The following is a 17,655-nucleotide window of genomic DNA, read 5'->3' as shown; positions in this document are numbered from 1 at the left end:
TCAACTAGTTGTTGACTGGGAAGGAGAGTAGGCTTCCAGCTCTCAGTCTGTAAATGAGGCCTGGCTGGGACAAGGAAGTTAGGGTTGTCGGGTGTCTGGTTTTTGACCGGAAAGTCCAGTCAGAAAGGGAACCTGGCAGTGTCCGGTTAGCAGGGCTGACCAGACACAAAGTCCGGTTACCTGCAGTAATGGCCCCCGCCACCAAAGGAGCAGGAAGAGCAGCAGCTGCTGCTGGAGCCTGGAGGAGCACTCAGCAATGGCTCTGGCAGAGAGGGTTACCGGAGGCTCCTTGTCTTGTCCCAAGTGTGGGTCTCTCTTCCCTGCCCCACTCAGTGCCCCACCCCAGGAGCGCGGCTCTCCCTTCCCTGCCCCACTGACTCTCCCACCCCCGGAGCGCAGCTCTCCCTTCCCTGCAACACTCAGCTCCCACCCCCCCCACGGAGCGCAGCTCTCCCTTCTCCGCTCCACTGACCGCCCCACCCCCGGAGCGTGGCTCTCCCTGCCCTGCCCCACTGATCCCCCCCACCCCGATCCCCCCACCCCCGGAGCACAGCTCTCCCTTCCCCGCCCCACTGACCGCCCCACCCGGGCGTGGCTCTCCCTTCCCTGCCCCACTGATCCCCACACCGATCCCCACCCCCGGAGTGCGGCTCTCCCTTCCCTGCCCCACTCACCCCTCTCCCATCCCCAGACTGCGGCTCTCCCTTCCCCGCCCCACTCAACCCCGGAGCGCGGCTCTCCCTTCCCTGCCCCACTGCCTGGCTCTCTCTCCAGTGTCCTGCCCCTGTCACCCCCCATCCCATGAGTCATGCTCGGCTGGCAGGGGGAGGGTGGTGGAGAGAGCAGAGGGTCGGGGAGGTTCCGGCACTCAGTGTCCGGCTTTCACAAATTAGAAAGCTGACCACCCTAAAGGAAGTGCTTGAGAGGCTGCTGGTCATCTTTGAGGGGTGGTAGGCCTGACATGGGATTATTGTTCTTCTGATTTACTACTGGTGACTTGCCTGCAGTTGTGGAGGCAGGTGGCTTCACCTGGTGCCCTGTCTGAGTGTGGCGAGCACAAATAAATAACCTTTTGTTTCTTTACACCTGACAGAGGACTCAGTAGTGATTTGTCTAGGCCCGGAAGTGACTAAGTACAGGCCCAATTTTGCTAACACCAAGTGGTGTGAATGGTCCCCCAAACTCCTTTCAGGAATATTCATCTAAGCACAGTTCATACATCCAAAGCTTAGTACCACCTCTATGCATGTGGAAATCATCTTGTTTTTCAGTGATGAGATCAAAAAGACCCCATGAAACAATAAGGATGTGGGTATGGACAACGGCTCCGCAGTCATACTCTAATAGGTTGTGGAATTGTCTCTCAAGGGAAGATGTAGATATTATGGTGATGGGGGGCCATGTAAGTACCAGACATAAATTAGATAGATTAGACAGGTAGCTGCCCCATTGGCTGGGATGCTTAAAACTAAACTGGACAAAACACTAGCAAATGTGCTGTCGTGAACAACTCTGCATGGGCAAAGAGATGTACCAGAGAACTAATAGGTCCTTTCTAACGTCTGTAATTCAGTGATATGGTGGACTGTCCTTATGAGACACACTGACTACCTAGTGCTCTTGTAATCATACAGGGCCAAATTCTCTGCTGGAGTAGGTTATTTGGTCTCAGTGGAGTTATGCCAGGAGAGAATTTGGCCCCTAATTTCTATTGGTTCCAATGGGTATAACCCTATAGCTTGGGGGGAAACTGTTAACTCTTGGTAAGTGTGACTCCCACCCAGATCTTGCTGACACACAAACAGTCACTAGAATAACTAAACTGGTTTTAATTCACCCCTTTTGTTATTTCAATGCAAGTCTGGGTGTGGGCTTCAGAGTGTCCTTTTTCAATTTAGCTCAAGTTGGTAAAAAGTGAAGTTATTTAAGTGGCGTAAAATAGTGTATCTAAGGCTATGTCTACACAACAGACCTTACAGCGGCGCAGCTGCAGTGGTACAGTTGTGCCGCTGTAAGGTCTCCCATGTAGCCACTCTACACCAGCAGGAGACAGCTCTCCCATTGGCATAATTAAACCACCCCCAACAAGCAGTGATAGCTATGTCAGCAGGAGAGCGTCTCTCACCAACATAACACTGTCCACACCAGTGCTTTTGTTGGTGAAACTTATGTCGGGTAGGGCTGTGTTTTTTTTTTCACACCCCTGGCTGACAAAAGTGCTAGGTAGACATAGCTTAAAGGGTACATTTACACAGCAAATCCCCCCTCCACCAAGGCAGCAAGTCTCAGAGCCCAGGTCAACTGACTTGGGCACACACTACAGGGCTAAAAATAGCAATGTAGCCTGAAACCTGGCAATGGGGGAGTATCTTCGACCCCAGGTTCCAGCACTAGCCTTAACTTCTACATTGCTATTTTTAGCCCTGCAGCATGAGCCTGAGTCAGTTGACCTGGATTCTGAGATTCGCTGTCACAGGTCTTTTTTGCTGTGTAGACATACCCTAAGGGCTTGGCTACACTTACAAATTTGCAGCGCTGCAGCAGGGTGTGAAAACACACCCTCTGCAGCGCTGCAAATTGCGGCGCTACAAAGCGCCAGTGTAGTCAAAGCCCCAGCGCTGGGAGCACTCCCAGCGCTGTCCGTTATTCCCCACAGGGATGTGGAGTACGGACAGCGCTGGGAGAGTTTTCTCCCAGCGCTGGCGCTTTGACTACACTTAGCGCTTCAAAGCGCTGCCGCGGCAGCGCTTTGAAATGCAAGTGTAGCCAAAGCCTAAGAGTATTACGATGATCACATAGTATGTCACTGCAGAAAATGCACAAAGTTCTCTAAATTCTGAAGTACCCACACCCAAAAGGAAACTACTCTACAAGTCTGAAATGGACTGACAATTGGAAACATGTCTTACCTTGAATAAAATGATGGCATAATCATATATTAATATTGGATCTTCAGTTTCCAGTGCACCCTTTGAGTACCACTCTATTGCTGCTTCCGGATTTTTTGCCACCCCTTGCTGGCCCCAGAAGAGCATCTGTGCCAATCGTTGCTAAAAACAAAACACCACAACTATCATCATAATAAATCTTAAATTTAAACTGTAATTGGAGTTACAAGGATGGATTATTGTCACAGATTTACACTGGTGATAAATGTGTCAAGAAGGCAGTTAAGCATTCTGAAAACAGGTTGCCTTGTGTAATTTTCAGATTGGGCTTCCTATCAGTAACGTTTACAGATAACGGACTGAGTTCAGATCTGGCATATGTAGATGCAACTACCATGAGAGTCTCTGGATTGAGTTCAGTGGTGAATAAATAGTGATATAAGTGCACTGGAAAATGTGTGCAGATGGCACAGTAGAGCAACTTGCATGGAGCTGACATTCTGTAGTTGTACAAAACAAGTGTCAAATTCAATTCCCTTGGTGTGTAAGGACAGTTATAGCAAGTAAAGCAATAAACATGTAAGATGAAATCCCCTAATGTGCCCTTTCTCTTAGCCTTATAGCATCTTTTTAGTTGTTTTCACACTCAGGTTGAAGCACTGGAAAAGTTTAAAGATCAGAGAAAAAATAAATTTGAGGGAGCAACATGACAGCACTACCATCAATTTTATAGTTTAATCCAACCTGTATGTACAAGCAAAATGATGAAACTACGTGCTATGGACTATACCTGTGCAGCTGCATTTCCTCTTGTTGCTTCATATTTTAACCACATAAAGACATCACCATTTTCTTTAGTTTGGGCTTTTAATAGTTCATCATCCCTTAGCCTTATAGTTTCTACAAATGCCTGAAAAGAGGGTGAACAGAGAAAACATTAAACAGCACATTAATAAACCTGCCCACCTAAATGAAAACATTAGATGTTTCCTGAAATCTTGAACAATTCCTTCTCTATTCTGGGCTTTCAAAGTTCTGATATTTTCTTCACTGGTCAATTTATTAATCCTGAAACCATTAGTTCATTGTCATTTCCTTTCATTCACTCAGGCCCCACTCCTATTCTCTTACAAGCCTGTCTGACAGAATGGAACAAACAGAGACCCTGTCGACTCTAGATTTATTTTTCTAAAGCTCCCCACCATTGGTACCAGTTCTGCAGAAAAGGACCTAGGGGTTACGGTGGACGAAAAGCTGAATATGAGTCAACAGTGTGCCCTTGTTGCCAAGAAGGCTAATGGCATTTTGGGTTGTATAAGTAGGGGCATTTCCAGCAGATCGAGGGAAGTGATCATTCCCCTCTATTCAGCACTGGTGAGGCTCATCTGGAGTACTGTGTCCAGTTTTGGGCCCCACACTACAAGAAGGATGTGGATAAATTGGAGAGAGTCCAGCGGAGGGCAACAAAAATGATTAGGGGGCTGGAACACATGACTTATGAGGAGAGGCTGAGGGAACTGGGATTGTTTAGCCTGCAGAAGAGAAGAATGAGGGGGGATTTGATAGCTGCTTTCAACTACCTGAAAGGGGGTTCCAAAGAGGATGGATCTAGACTGTTCTCAGTGGTAGAAGATGACAGAACAAGGAGTAATGGTCTCAAGTTGCAGAGGGGGAGGTTTAGGTTGGATATTAGGAAAAACTTTTTCACTAGTAGGGTGGTGAAGCACTGGAATGGGTTACCTAGGGAGGTGGTGGAATCTCCTTCCTTAGAGGTTTTTAAGGTCAGGCTTGACAAAGCCCTGGCTGGGATGATTTAGTTGGGTTTGGTCCTCCTTTGAGCAGGGGGTTGGACTAGATGACCTCCTGAGGTCCCTTCCAACCCTGAGATTCTATGATTCTATGATTCTATTATACTATTCAGTGCAGCTCCACTAGTGGTAGCAAAAGTAGCACTAGTATGGATTAAAATGCCAGCGGCAGCTGGCACCTTAACCATCACATTGTCTACACCAGCGGTTCTTAACCAGGGTGGGACTCCCTGGGGGACCTGCGAGCAGGTTTCAGGGGGTCTGCCAAAATACACCAGAGAGCAGGGCCAGTGTTAGACTCACTGGGGCCCAGGACAGAAAGCTGAAGCCCAAGCTCCGCTTCCTGGGACTGAAACCGAAGCCTGAGCAACTTAACTTTGCAAAGCTTCCAGTGGTGTGGGGCCCAGAGCAATTGCCCTGCTTGCTACCCCATAATGCCGGCCCTGGCTTTTAATCTACTGCATATGCAGAAGAACAATTATTGTGGCACAAGTGGGCCGTGGAATTTTTATGGTATGTTGCGGGGAGGAGGTGGGCTCAGAAAGAAAAAGGTTGAGAACCCCTGGTTTAGATCTGCAGTGAGCAGACTGAGATGACATGGTGGTGAAAGCACTGGCAGCTGGTCTCTGTTAAAGCTCCCACCTTTGGTAGTACTGGGGGTGGTAAAGATGGGATAGTTTGGAAGTAAAAGATAGTGTAGACAGCCGCAGATGCACCAGGCACCAGCTATTATTCACTGCCACGCCAATATGGGACCGTGGGGTGGGGAAGGGTGTGGATAAGAGGAGGAGAATTATCAAAGCAGAAGAGAAAGGAAAAGGAATGTTGAGGACAAAAACAAGAACGTGACTGGAGAAATTGCTTGGCACTTTTTTTAAGAGAAAGCAGATCTATGAAAATGGGTCTTATTTAAGATCTGGAACTTGCAACTTCCACACTCCATGTAATGGAACAGCTGGGAGAAACCTACACCAAGCAGAGCTTTCTATAGCCTGGAAATGGTGAAAATCCAGAGACCCTGTGAAGTCCAACAAAGTGAGATATTGCTATTGCCAATATAATTAATGTAGGAGGCACTCAGATATGACAGTGATAGGTGACAGCACAAAACCGTAAAGCATAGTTTACACTAAAAGGTTTACTGGTCTAGCTATATGGACAAAACTCTCCTAGTATAGACCCAGTTTATACTGGAAAATAAGTTATTTTACTGATATAGCTTATACCAGTTCCCTGAGCAAAATAAGCTATACCACCAAAAGCATTCCTTTCCCAATATAACTGCACCTACCCTATGTTTTTTGCCAGTATAGTTATGTTGCAAAAAAAAAAATCCAATAAAAATAATCACACCTTAACTGACATTGGTATGCTTGCATAAGTTTCTAATGTGGACTTGGCCTATGATAAGTAATTAAAAATCAATTTGCAGTCTGTATGTTTTGATTTTGCGATGTTCAAAATCCCTGTGTTATCCTTCCTTTTGTTATCAATCTCAATCCTAAACAGACAATGTTATCCAAGTGTTTTTTCAGGCCAAGATCCTAGCACTCATTTAGGGTTGTTAAATATTTTTTCATCTAAAACTATATTGTTTCCTATTCACAAGCCAGTTCTGAAATAATTTTACTTGGGTTTTCATACAGATATTAAACACAACTAAACATTTTACATTTGATTATGGAAAAGACATAGATAACGGAGAGTACAGGTGGCCTTCTTCCTGAATTTAATAAAGTCTGGGTGTTAAAGAACCAAAAGAAGAACAGATACTTAACAGTCCTTAATATAGATTGATATGATCTAGTGAACTAAGCATGAGACTAGGAACCAGGTACACCAGACTTCTTTCCCAGCTCTGACACTGACTTCATAGGGTCTCGGTCAAAACACTTAAACTCTCTGTGACTTGGGGTAATGGGGTAATAATACTTACTGTTTCATGAGGTGTTGGGATTATTAAGTAAGGTAATGTTTGTGAAGTACTTTGAAGATACAAAGCTCTGTATATATAAGTACGAATGCATTATAAACTGCTATCATGGCAAATAAATTTAAATACACCTATAACTCTTTTACCTGATCTCCTTTTGTAGTATGTTGATCAAGAGATGTCTTTAGTGCAATATCGTTGTAATAAGCATATGATAACTCCAAGTCTAGTGGATAATTGTTAATGCCTTGGTAATGTTTATACCCAAGATTCATCACAGCAAGTCTCTCACTCCTCTGAGCACCAACCAAACTGTATAGCAGCCCCTGGGAAAAATCAACAAACATAAACAATTAACTGGACCGCTAATAAGTTTACCTACTGTTAACCATTTTGGTGCTGTCTCACAGACTTTACAGAATGAGCAATATGCATCTGCAATGTTAGCTAATACATCAACTATATCAGGTGAAACACCTGAACAACAAAGCAGTTAGGATTTCTTTTATAAAGAAAGGTATTATAGAAACCCTATGACACTTCTACTGAACACACACCATGAGTATTACTGCCCATCATCTTGCTACCACTAGATAACCTTGCTGTTTAGTGCAGATTCTACTCCTGGGACAACCAAAAGGCACCAGCTCATAATTGGGGCACTAAGGGTGGGATTTTTGCAGGCTCTCTAAACTCTGCTCTCACTGAAGTCAATGGGTGTTTTACCAGTGACTTCAGAGGAAGGCAATTTAGGCTATAATGGGGCACTTTTGAAGAATCTCACCGTAAGGGTCTGCCTGCACTAATGACCTGTGGCTGACAAAGGTTATCAGCAATAGGTTCAGCTGGTACTGAAAACAGCACTGCTAGTGCAGATTGGACACAACCATTCTCAGCACTCCACTAGTCTCAAAGGTGCTTTCTGTAATGGTGCTGAAACCAGTTTTGTCCCACCTGCATTAGCTATTTAAACTAGTTTCAACAATATTTGAATACTGTGCACAATACTGTGCATATTTGTAGTTTAGACAAGACCTAAGTCTCAGTTTTTCTTCCCTGAACAGGATGTGGTAAACTTTACCTCAGGTTAATCTCTTGGGAGCACCTTTTAACTCCCCCTCCTAAGATACTGACTAGTTCTACAGTGACATTAGGCAGCCCCACCATTCTTTGAGTATTTTATATTATTGTACCATTTCATAGCTAAATGGCTGTCAGCAAGTTCATTATAAAACAGCCTCTAGTTTCACACATATATCTTTCTCCTTCTCAGATCCTCCTCCTCTTTTATTTGACACTGTGAAATTACAAGGATCGTTCTGACCTTATGAGTAATTTGAAAAATGTTGACGTTCAGATGCTTTTCTGAAACTTTTGTGGAGTTTCCCCTCTCAGCCCAGTCTCAGTATCATGTCTTGCATAACAGACCACAGGATTTCTTCCCTTCTAGTCCTATACAACCTCGTTCCTCCAGGAGACCCCCGACTATGCCCTACCTAGTGCCAGGATTTCTTGAAGGGGAATCCCTATGACTTGCTTTCCCCATCAGCTCAAGGATATTTTCTTCACCGCAGGTTTCGGGGGCCAGCTTCCACCAGATCCACTTCCTCCAGTCTATATTTCTGGAGGCAGAGAGCTGGCCTGCACTCTTATCTGGAGTTAAATGTGGATGACAAGTGGGCCCCCATCCTATCTCTTCAATGGGCTGCCAGGACTGTCCCTCTATCCCAGTTCACTGTGCCACCCTCTTTTAGGATCAGAGGGGTAGCCGTGTTAGTCTGGATCTGTAAAAGCAGCAGAGAGTCCTGTGGCACCTTATAGACTAACAGACGTTTTGGAGCATGAGCTTTCGTGGGTGAATGCATCCGACGAAGTGGGTATTCACCCACGAAAGCTCATGCTCCAAAACGTCTGTTAGTCTATAAGGTGCCACAGGACTCTCTGCTCCTCTTTTAGGAGTGACTAATCAATGCATTCCCCCATTTTGTAGCAGTGGGACAGAGAATCTCTTCCATTAGGCGCCACTGCTTTTAGCCCCATAGTGTATCAGGGAATTCAGAAATATCTGTGGCCAGCTGCCCAGTAAAGGGGTAAGGTAGAGGGAGCCTATTAGCCATGCCATGAAAAGGAGAACAAATTTGAGATGGGGAAAGCTACCAAAATTTCTTTCCTGTATTTTTTCTTCAAATGGCCAAGTTTAACTCTGGCAACCTACTGTGTAAATTGCTTTTGAAGGTAACTAATTTCATCTGAGATGATCAGACACATTGAATACATTACCTGCAAAGGATCTACGGGCACAGCTAGTCCCATTTCAAAAATAACTGCAAGGAAAAAGGAAGCTTTGTGGTATCCACAGCAGCTGGAATCCATCAGAAAAGGGATGGAGGAGCTCATGTAGTGTAGACCATCAGCCCTGGAAAGACTTTTTGCAACCTTCTCAAATATCCTCCGGCCAACTTCTAAAACTGTATTGTTTTGGTCTTCTGACACTAAAAATATACCACAATGTAGATGCACAATTATTATATGTGAAAACAGTTTAAATCAAAATGTTGATGGTGCAACTGTGTGATTTATTCTTATTGAGACAAATTCTGCTATCCTTACTCATGCTCAAAAATACTTTTCTCCTCAGGAGTACCACTGATATCAAAGAAATTCCTAGAAGAGTAAGATACTACCCAGCATGAATAAGGATAAATCACAGCCTGGCCCAGTAGGAATAAGTCAGTCAGTCAGTTTAAATCGATAGGACTTGTTGAAGAGTAAGGTATTAGTCAACATGAATAATGGAGGCTGAAGCTGGCCCCTAGTAATTACCACTCCATAACCGAGCATTTAAATAAATTGCCCACATTTTGGCCTAGGAGACTAAAACTCTGCGTGTTTCTGTATTTCCATCTTTTACATTGTATCCATTCCTCATTTGCAGTGCGATATAGGCAAATTACAGGTTAACCTTGACACTCCATCCTTAAGTGATGTGGAAAAAACTTCTACAACATGAGGTAAGGTCAAAGTGTGCTAACTTCTAAGGGACACTGTATAGTAATTTCAGAAAGACAAGATAAAGGCATGATTACCATCAGATGGACTGAAATCCATCTCTCGCAGCAGACTGAACAAGCTGTGGTATTTCTCCCTTAGCTCTTTGCCCCAGACAAAGGCATCACACTTGGTCTTGGCCCCATATTTGTAGTTCAGCTCTGAATAATAGTTTTCACGGATACCTGAACAAAGTGAGAAATCAAGGAAATGATCGGACCTGGGAAATGAGCTCGTCTTTGGAGGAAGCTTATATTGAAAAGATGTCCCTATGGTGGATCAGAAAGTGGTATGTTGGATGGGAAGAGGCAAGAGACTGGAAACAGTGAAAAACTGATAAAGTCAGTACAGCTCACTTATAATAAATCTTTTATATTTTTTAAAACTTCTTCCATATCTTTCAGGACATACAATAATGTTGTACATACTAGAGGTCCAATATGTGAGCTTGAGTGCTATAATAATTAATGTTATTAAAGATATAGCTAGACTTGTGTAACTCCACCATTATGGAACAGAATAGATGCTTTGATATGAATTTTGCCTCTCAGCTGCTTCACACTGAGTAACTATGGAATAGATCTTCCAGCATAACACACAAGTTGTTGGGAATTTTAAAAATATGTATGCAGTTGCAGCTATTTGCTTGCTTGTACTCTAAAACATTGTGAATTTGATGTAATACTCAGGACAAATTTGTATAACCAGCCACAAGAAACTTACATAGATATAGAACAGAAGAGAGGGATTTGAGAGGAATATCATATTAGCCTGGAATCATTTTATAGTTCTTTTTATTTGTCTTTCTTCTTATGGGAAAAAAAAAATCAATAACTATATTGGAAGGAAGCCTTTCCAGCACTGAGCAACACAGTTTTACCTTCCAGCAAGCATGCTGAAGAAGACAAATTAATTTTCTTCTTACTAAGCATATGGTGGAATTTATATATTTATATTTATATATATTTTATTAAAATAATCTTGTAGTCACACTCTGTCTCTCATAAAAGCAAAGCAGGAGAACTCAAGAACAAGGCAGACTAATATTCAGATTCTGAAGTTCAGTACTTACAATCTTTTTGCACTGCTTGGCCTTGCTTTACAAGGTGTCCATACCCAGATACTATTTCTTGGATGTCTGCACATCTCTCATAGTAGAGTTCAATCTGTTCTGTAATTTCTTTGTCATAAAGATGATTAGAAATCTAGACAAAGGCAAATGACCATTACACAGCAATGTTGATAACTACAATAGCTGTGGCTATTTGCATTTTTCTAAAAAGAGCTATCATAGAGTCTGAGTTTAAGGTCAGAAAGGACCACCAGATCCATCTGTTCTGACATCCTTTATATCACAGGCCACCACCACCACCCAGCACCAGCTCACTAACCCCAGAAACCAAAATTAGACCAAAGTAGTATAGCCCACAGATTTTACAGTCTTGATGACAAAATAAACCCTGGTTACTAATCTTTCCATAACTGTTATTCTTCAAGATGTGTTGCACATGTCCATTCCAATGTAGGTGTGTGCTTGCTCCAAGCACAGCTGCTGGAAAGTTTTCCCTCGGTGGTATCCATCGGGTCAGCTCTGGTGCCCCCTGGAGATACACCTCATAGCACTGGTATAAAGGGTCCTGCTGACCCGCAGCCCCCTCAGTTCCTTCTTGCTGGCCAACTGACAGAGAGGTAGAGGGGAGGGTCTTGGAATGGACATGTGCAACGCATCTCAAAGAACAACAGTTACAGAAAGGTTAGTAACCTTTTTTTCTTTGAGTGCTTGCACATGTCCATTCCAACGTAGGTGACTCCCAAGTAGTTGTGCAGGCGGAAGGTTCAGAGTTTGACATGCTGATTGCAACACCACTTGGCTAAATCCAGCATCATCTCTGGCCTGTTGGTTGATGGAGGAGTGAGTTGCAAAAGTGTGAACGGATGACGATGTTGCCGCTCTACAAATGTCCTTGTAGGAAAGAAACTTGTGCTACGAATGCTGCCGAAGAGGCTTGGGCCCTTGTGGAATGTGCTGTCAGGGCAGGTGGGGCAGGGACCTTTGCCAGGTCATAGGATGTGTAGGTGCAGGAAGTGATCCATGGTGATATTATCTGGACTGTGACAGGAAGACCTTTCCTCTTCTCTGCAACAGCTATGAACAGTTGAGTAGTTTTCTGAAATGGCTTAGTCCTTTCTATGTGGAAGGCCAGTGCACGTCTGACATCTAGAGAGTGGAGCCTCTGTTCTTCCCTGTTCAAAGGCAGTTTTGGATAAAAGACTGGCAGAAAGATATTCCATGGATACTATGGAACTGTGAAACCTCTTTTGGAAGGAAAGCTGGATGAGGACGCAATTGGACCTTGTCCTTGAAGAATATAGTGTATGGTGGCTCTCAAGTGAGGGCCCGGATCTCTGAGACTCTTCTGGCAGAAGTAATGTCCACTAGGAAGGTCACCTTCCAGGATAGGTAGAGTAGAAAGCACGTTGCCAGTGGCTCAAATGGGGGTCCTGTCAATTTTGAGGTTGAGGTCCCAGGGAGGAATTGGTTGACATACCTGGGGGTACCATCTAACAAGGCCCTTAAGAAACTGATTACAGATGCTGTTTGAAAACCTGGAATGGCCATTGGTGAAAAGCTGAGATTGTGGCCAGATGGACCCTAATAGATGATATGATTAGACCTTGTTGCTTCAGGTGTAGTAAGTAGTCCAGAATGAATGGTATTGCTGATTGTGTAGGCAGGACCCGATTGAGAACCTCTCCCACTTTGCCAGGTAAGTAGCTCTGGTGGACAGCTTCCTGCTCCCTAGTAGACCTCATGGACCTGCCCTGAGCATGCTAGCTTTGTGGGGTTCAGCCATGGAGCTTCCAGCAGTCAGATGAAGGGACTTGAGGTTCGGGTGATGCAGGTGGCTGTGGTCCTGGGAGATCAGGCCTGGGTACAGAGGTAAAAGGACTGGTGTCTCCATCAAGAGTTCTAGGACTGTGGCGAACCAATGCTGGCAGGGCCAGGCAGGGGCTATCAGAATAACTCGTGCTCTGTCCCTTCTGATCCTCAGTAAGACCTTGTGAATGAGAGGAATGGGAGGAAACGCGTAGAAGGGATGCTCCATCCAAGGAAGGAGGAAGACGTCTGTGAGAAATCTGAGGCTGTGACCCAGGAGGGAGCAGAACTAGAGACACTTCCTGTTGTGCCTTGTTGCAAACTGATCTATCTGGGGAGTTCCTCGTCTCTGGAAAATGGTGTTCATGACATCTAAATGAATGGACCATTTGTGATGGTTTGAAGAAGGATCTGCTAAGGTGATCTGTTAATTCGTTCTGCAATCTCAGCAGATAGGAGGCCTTGTGGTTGATCAAGTGGGCTATGCAAAACTCCCACAAGTGAAGTGCTTCCTGGCACAGGTGAGAGAAGCACCCTCCTCCCTGCCTGTTGATATAAAACATCACCATTGTGTTGTCTGTGAGAACTGACACCTTCTTGCCTGCCACATGGGGCTGGAATGCCTGGCAAACATGCAAACTGCCCTGAGCTCCCTGAAATTGATGTGCAGCAAGAGCTCTTCCAGAGACTAGAGGCCCTGAGCTCTGAGGGAATTCAAGCGAACAGCCCATCGCTGAAGCATCTGTAATGAGAGACACTGATGGTTGGGGTCCTAAGAATGGGACTCCCTCATGTACCGCCAATGGGTCTAGCCACCAATTGAGGCAGGTGATCATCGACAAGGGAACTGTGATAACTGTGGCCAAATGGTGTTGGTTTGGCAAGTATACGGATGCCAATCACACCTGGAGAGGTCTGAGTTGAAGTCTCGCATGCTGCACTACATAGGTGCATGAGGCTATGTGGCCCAGGAGCTTCAAGCAGTTCCTTGCTGTTGTGATGGGTGATCTCTGAGGCTCTCTATAAGCATCACTATTGCTTGGAACCATGCTTCTGGGAGGAAGGCTCTGGCCTGGACAGAGTCGAGGATCGCCCCAGAAAACTCTGTCCTTTGAACTGGGGAGAAGGTAGACTTCTGCGTATTTATCAGCAGATCTAAATCCTGGAATATTGACTGGATTAACTTTATCTTGGACTCCACCTGGCTCTTGGTGTGACCTCTGACCAGCCAGTTGTCGAGGTAAGGGTAGACCTGAATCCCTTGCCTCCTTAGGAAGGCTGTGACTGCCATGCACTTTGTGAACATCTGAAGGGCCGCTGACAGGCCAAACGAAAGAGCCGCAAATTGGTAGTGCATGTGCTTCTCGGTGAACCTGAGAAACCTTCTGTGTTCCTGAAAAATCGAGATACAGAAGTACGTGTCCCTCAAATTGAGGGTGGCATACCAGTTTCCTGGATCCAGGAAGGGAATGATGGAAGCCAAGGAGACCAGGTGGAACTTTTGCTTCTTCATGTATCCGTTGAGCTTTTGCAGGTCCATAATTGGTATGAAACCGTCGTTGGCTTTTGGGATTAGAAAGTATCGGGAGTAGAACCCTCGACCCCTTAACTCTGGTGGAACCTCTTCCATGGTTCCCACACTTAGGAGTGACTGCACCTTTTGGGCTAGAAGATGCTTCTGAGACGGGTCCCTGAAGAGGCATGGGGAGGTGGAGAAGAAGTGAATTGAATGGTATATCCTACTGCTATCATGCTTAGCACCTCGTGGTTTGTTGTAATACAGGCCCACGCCTGATAGAAATGGAATACACAGTCCACAAATACTGGGGAGGTTGGATCCAAGTTTTGTCCTGGTATGTTGTCTCCAAGTGTACCATCAAAAGGCCTGCTTGGACCCACTAGAGTGTCTGGGAGGGAGCAGGCATGGACACAGACGAATACTGGGGAGGACGTCGTTTCCTAAAGCCCCTGCTCCTCTTCCTGTGAGAGTCTTGCAGGGCAGGTGGCAGGAAGAATTGAGAGGCTGGTTGAGGCTTATTTATGTTTCCTTGTGGGTGCTGGTGTATAAAGACCTAGGAATTTCAGAGTGTCCTTGGAGTCTTTTAGGCTGTGCAACTTGGAGTCCATCTTCTTGGAAAAGAGCAATATGCCCTCAAAAGGAAGTTTTTGCAGAGTCTGTTGGACCTCATGTGGTAGACCTGAGGATTGAAGGCATGAGCTGCTGCACATCGCCACCACTGAGGCCATAGATTGGGCTGCAGAGTCAGCTGTATCTAAGGCTGCTTGAAGGGATGCCTCTGACACTGATTTGTCTTCTTCCACGAGAACTGCAAACTCTCGTCAGGATTCCTGGGGTAACAACTCCTTAAATTTCAGCACAGAGTCCCAGGAATTAAAATCATATCTGCTCAGGAGTGGTTGCTGGTTCGCGATCCTGACCTGAAGGCCACCTGTCAAACACACTTTCTGCTGAAAAACTCTAATTTTTTGGCGTCTTTGGCCTTGGGTGATGGCCCTTTTAGCACCTGTTGCTCCCACTCATTGGCTGCTGACACAAACAAATAGCTTGAATGTGGATGTGTATATAAGAATTCATAACCCTTAGCTGGGAAAAAGTACTTCTTTTCAGTCGTCTTTGCCATCGGCTGAATGGACGCTAGGGTCTGCCACACTGCTTTGATGGGGTTCATAATGACCTCATTAAGAGGCAGTACTACTCTTGATGGGCCCGTTAACATTAGAATATCCACCAAAGCATGGGAGGACTCCCTGACCAACTCTACCTGGATCCCCAGGTTTTGGGCCTCTCTCTCTTAAGGAGCTCCTAATGAGCCCTACAGTCATCCTGAGAGGGTGCTATATCTGCTCCCACCACTGCCTCATCAGAAGAGGAGGAAGAAGCCTGAAAAGGTAAGAGGCACTGTTCTTCAACTTCGGCACTGGATAGGTCTCCAAGTGCTGGCTCTTGGTATTCGGCGTTGGCCTTGATACTGGAGCCTGGATCCTGCTCTGAGTGATGCGATGGTAGTGCTCTGGACTCAGATGCCACAGAGTATGACCTTCTGGACTGGGGCCCCTGCACTGGTGAGAAAGCCCAGGGGTTCCAGAATGGCCATTGTGCTGGTATCTGCCACCGATCTGCTGGCCACACCAAGGGTGGGATGCCTTGGCCCAGGTCCATAGGAGAATAGTGCCAACTGGAGTGATGGTGCCAGCTTCGGCGAGAGACTCTGCCTCCAAGTCCGACTCCAAAGACTCCTTTCCTGGAGACCAGGGAGGTACGGTGATGATCGGTGCCAGTGACCAGTGCTGAGAGGGAGGAAATTGGTGTTGGGCCATCATGGTTTCCCTTTGAAAGGCACCTGAGACCTAGGTGCCACAGAGGTCCTTCCATTCGGTCAGCTCCTGCATAGCCGGAGACGCTGGTACCAGCAGTGAGAGTAAGTCTCTTGCTGTGGCGAATACCTCTGGTATTGACTGTACTGCCAAGGCACTGGAACTCTGGTGGCTTTCCTGCATAGGTGAGTCCATAACTGTACCCGCTACGGGGCTGGAATCAATGGCGCCACACAGCTGATGCTGGTCACACTCTACTCTTCCTGCCCTGCTGACCTTGGGGTTGGGAATCGACCTCTATTGGTCTTCTTCTGATAGAGGTCTGATAGAGGAATGGCAAATGGTGCCGAGGTTCTCTTGCATGAGCACTTTTCTTCTGTACTGGAGATGGTGGATGGTGGTGAGGCTCTTGAGATGTGGAAGGAGTACCACATCTCCTTGGTACCAGTGATGAAGAACAGCACTGAGGGTCCCGAACAGCAGCCAGGGAGCTCCTTACTGAGACTGAAGTGCTCAGTGTCAAGTCTGAGTGACCCACCTCCAAGGGATGTTTTAGCGCTGCCTCCATGAGGATAAATTTCAATCTGGTGTCTCTACCCTTTTTGGTGCAGGGCCTGAAGTCTTTACAGATCTTACAACATTGCCGCATGTGAGCTTCCCCCAGGCACTTAAGGCAGGTGGAATGGGGATCACTCACAGGCATAGGCTTGTGGCATAGGGGTTAAAGCTCAGAGACCAAGTTCTGATAACCTAACTATCTAATAACAGAAACAGATTGCAAGGACAAGGTAGTTCCAGCAACTGTCATAGGCGGTAAGAAGGAACTGAGGGGGCTGTGGGTTGGCAGGACCCTTTATATCAGTACTATGAACGCACGATCCCTAGGGGGCACCAGAGCCAGCCCGAGGGATACTACTGAGGGAAAATTTTCTACCGGCTGTTCTCAGAGTGAGTACACTCCTACATTGGAATGGACGTGTGCAAAAATAAAGGATTGTTTTCAACAAAACTGTTATCATTTTTGAATGCCTTTGTTTTGAGTCAGATGACATGATGCAGACCATACCAAGCAGTCAGCGTAGACCAGGACACAACGGGATGAGTTCTTGACCCCACTGAAACCAATGGGACATTTTCCATTAAGTTTAAGGGAGTCAGAATTTCATCCATTGTGTTCAGTATCATGTCTGCTATAACTAAATAGCACTCAGCATTTTTTAATATCAAGACATTTATTTAGGCCCTTCTATATGGGATAAGGAGCCTTCCTTTAGGAACCCCTTCATGAAAATGTATTAGCAGGTGTACACATTTTGTAGGCATCTAAAGTAACTAGATCTTAACAGAACCCATGATCACATACTGATGTAACCCTTAAATTCAGTAATGATTGATGACAAGCTTATCATTTGCTGTGGCTTTAGTAAATACACAGGATCTGATCTTGTCATCGGTCTGCACTCAGAACTCTCAGTGACATCAGTGGAACTTCCAAGGTGAAATGATGGCGGAACTGGGCCCCAGTAGTTAGACACATCCATACTGTATGCATTTACCTGTTTTGTTTCCAGAATATTAAGACGGTAGTATTTCACAGGTCCAAAGAACCCTTCAGTGCCAGGTGCGTACCCACTGCCTCCAAGAACAAAGTATCCAGCCATGTCGTCATAATAGAAATCTTCCCTAAAACTTGAAAACAAGACACATAAATGCTCTGAGTATTTGGAGGTATCATGAAGCAAACAAGAACTCTGTGTCTCATAC

The 17,655-nt window shown here is 45.5% G+C and overlaps 1 protein-coding gene across 2 annotated transcripts in view; it reads right to left on the bottom strand.

Annotated features, from left to right (window-relative positions):
• The window catches only part of SEL1L3 (SEL1L family member 3), a 69,133-nt gene that overhangs the window by 31,154 nt on the left and 20,324 nt on the right, over positions 1–17,655 (bottom strand). For both annotated transcript variants that reach the window (XM_039539404.1, XM_039539403.1), the window contains exons 7-13: positions 17,448–17,580; positions 10,750–10,882; positions 9,716–9,862; positions 8,910–9,121; positions 6,776–6,955; positions 3,679–3,798; positions 2,910–3,050 (exon numbers count right to left, since the gene is read on the bottom strand). In XM_039539404.1, coding sequence (XP_039395338.1) covers positions 2,910–3,050; positions 3,679–3,798; positions 6,776–6,955; positions 8,910–9,121; positions 9,716–9,862; positions 10,750–10,882; positions 17,448–17,580 — 1,066 coding nt within the window. The remainder of the gene's footprint in view (positions 1–2,909; positions 3,051–3,678; positions 3,799–6,775; positions 6,956–8,909; positions 9,122–9,715; positions 9,863–10,749; positions 10,883–17,447; positions 17,581–17,655) is intronic.

This window comes from Mauremys reevesii, linkage group 5 (assembly GCF_016161935.1).
Source record: "Mauremys reevesii isolate NIE-2019 linkage group 5, ASM1616193v1, whole genome shotgun sequence".
Lineage (NCBI taxonomy): Eukaryota > Metazoa > Chordata > Testudines > Geoemydidae > Mauremys > Mauremys reevesii.
This window is presented reverse-complemented; position numbering and strand designations above follow the sequence as displayed.